At 46.1% G+C, this 1,982-nt stretch overlaps 1 protein-coding gene across 1 annotated transcript in view; it reads left to right on the top strand.

Moving 5' to 3' along the window:
* Nucleotides 1–328: 328 nt before the first annotated feature.
* fibcd1a (fibrinogen C domain containing 1a) overlaps nucleotides 329–1,982 on the top strand; it is a 118,643-nt gene continuing 116,989 nt past the window's right edge. The window contains 1 exon segment of the mRNA XM_042100595.1: nucleotides 329–1,074. Coding sequence (XP_041956529.1) covers nucleotides 1,003–1,074 — 72 coding nt within the window. The 5' untranslated portion in view covers nucleotides 329–1,002.

The raw sequence follows: 1,982 nt of genomic DNA, 5'->3' as shown, positions 1-1,982 counted from the left end.
ACACAGCTTTTATTTTCTAGTAATTAATAATTCAGCTGCATCAGAACACAGACTGAACATATGGTAGGCAGAACAACTTCATTGATTCTAACTGTTTTATTTATATGATGAATCCATATTTCAATGTGTAAATACCTTTTCAAATAGCTAATTTGAACAGCAAACTCAGAGGTCTAAGTTAATGCATCGATGGTGTAACCAACGCCCCCCCACCCCAAAAACACTGTATCGCAATATTCTCCCCAGCCCCAGGCAGTTCCTGTGTTCCCGCCCGGCCAATAGAAGCGCAGGGCTCGAGGATGCAGCGCTGTGAGAGCAGGTGGGAGTAGACGCGCTCAGTCCAGCACGAGGCGCAGACGTTCCCGCTTCTCTCCGTTGCTCGTCGTACCGTACCGGCGTGAGAGCTGGGACACTGCCCCGGGCATTGAAATCTGAGCAGTCAGCCGCTTTGCGCGTCTCACACGAGCCAGAAAGAGGAAGGCTTATCTTTCCATCCGGCGCCAGAGCTCTTCAGCTTCAACGAGGGCACGCGCGTGCCGAGTACCTAAAGCGCGCCAGGAGTGGCACCAGCAACGGCTGTGCGTGCGAGTGGGCTTCTTAGACCCTAAATCCTTAATCTAATATTTAAACAGGCTGGGATCTCTCTCTCTTTATCGCGTCAAGACGCAGGGAGTACAATATCTTTCTGAGGAGTACCGACAAATCATCGGACCGTTTGTTGCGTCCTCTCTACAAAGCTCCACGGAAATTCGAATTGAAACTGTCTTTCTCTTTCTTTGCAGAAGGGTCCCATAAGTATGTATAAACAAACATGTATTCCACCCTGCTAGATTCCCAACCGGACCTACAGTAGAAATCTAGACGTAGAGAAGTAGTCTGTTTTATTTAGTTTCAGTGATTCTTTTGGTTGAGTGTTAATGGAGCAAGTAATTTAAGACTGCTGACAGATTCTCTCTCCTCTCGCCCATGACACCAACTCCTGGATTTTAAGATTTCCGGAGAATGGTAAATGACCGATGGAAAATCATGAACAGCGTTTCAGAACTCGAAGATGGACAGCAACATAAAGCGCAGGTAGGCACCGTGTGTGTCTATGTGTGTGTGTCTGTGTGTGTGTGTGCGCGATTCCTACGGTGCATTGCTGCGCCTGTTTACAGGCAAGAGAATTCGTTTGAAATCCTGAGCTGATCAGTTCCTTGTGAACGAAAGCTATAGCTTTTTTTTTAAATGCGTGTCAACATAATTTGAGAATAATTTTGTGTTCGGGACACCCCGGAGATTCTATCAGCCACTGCTCTGCCAGAATTGCAATGTGAAGATTGTGAAATACGGAGGAGAAAAACGTTACATTTTTAAACATCTCTTTACTTAAAATTCAACAGTGGAATATCTTTCCATAATTGATGACGAGCAAACATCAAACAATCACGGTCCGTCAGTAGTTTTAGCCTGAAAGGCTTAATCGTGGTAGCTCGTTTTATATGCTGTAGTTTGTTGGCATAACTCAAAGAAGGAGATGCCTCCAGTCGTGGTAAACAGCTACAGTCTGAAAGATAACACATGACTCTGGGCCAGAGCCGGCCCCAATGTGGCCCAGAACCAGACAGGTCCATTCCAGTGTCAGTGGGTGACTAAGATTCCTTGGCTGCTCTCATTTGCATTGTGAAGAAGGTGCATTATGCAGTGCCTTCACATGAATATAAGACACTGCGTCCACTTGGATAGAGAGTAAGATGACATAATGATGACCTCACTGCTCCTGATGAAGGTGATGATGATGATGCTCACTGCTCCTGATGAAGGTGATGATGATGATGATGATAATGACAGTGATGATGCTGGCTTGTGGTTGTTGTGGTGATGATGCACTGTAGGCTGTGGTCGTTGTGGTGGTGCTGATGATGGTGACTGTGATGATGCTGGATGTGGTGGTTTCGGTGATGATGATGATGATGATGATACTGCTGGTTGTGGTGGTGTTG

Source organism: Alosa sapidissima, chromosome 8 (genome assembly GCF_018492685.1).
Source record: "Alosa sapidissima isolate fAloSap1 chromosome 8, fAloSap1.pri, whole genome shotgun sequence".
NCBI lineage: Eukaryota > Metazoa > Chordata > Actinopteri > Clupeiformes > Clupeidae > Alosa > Alosa sapidissima.
This window is presented reverse-complemented; position numbering and strand designations above follow the sequence as displayed.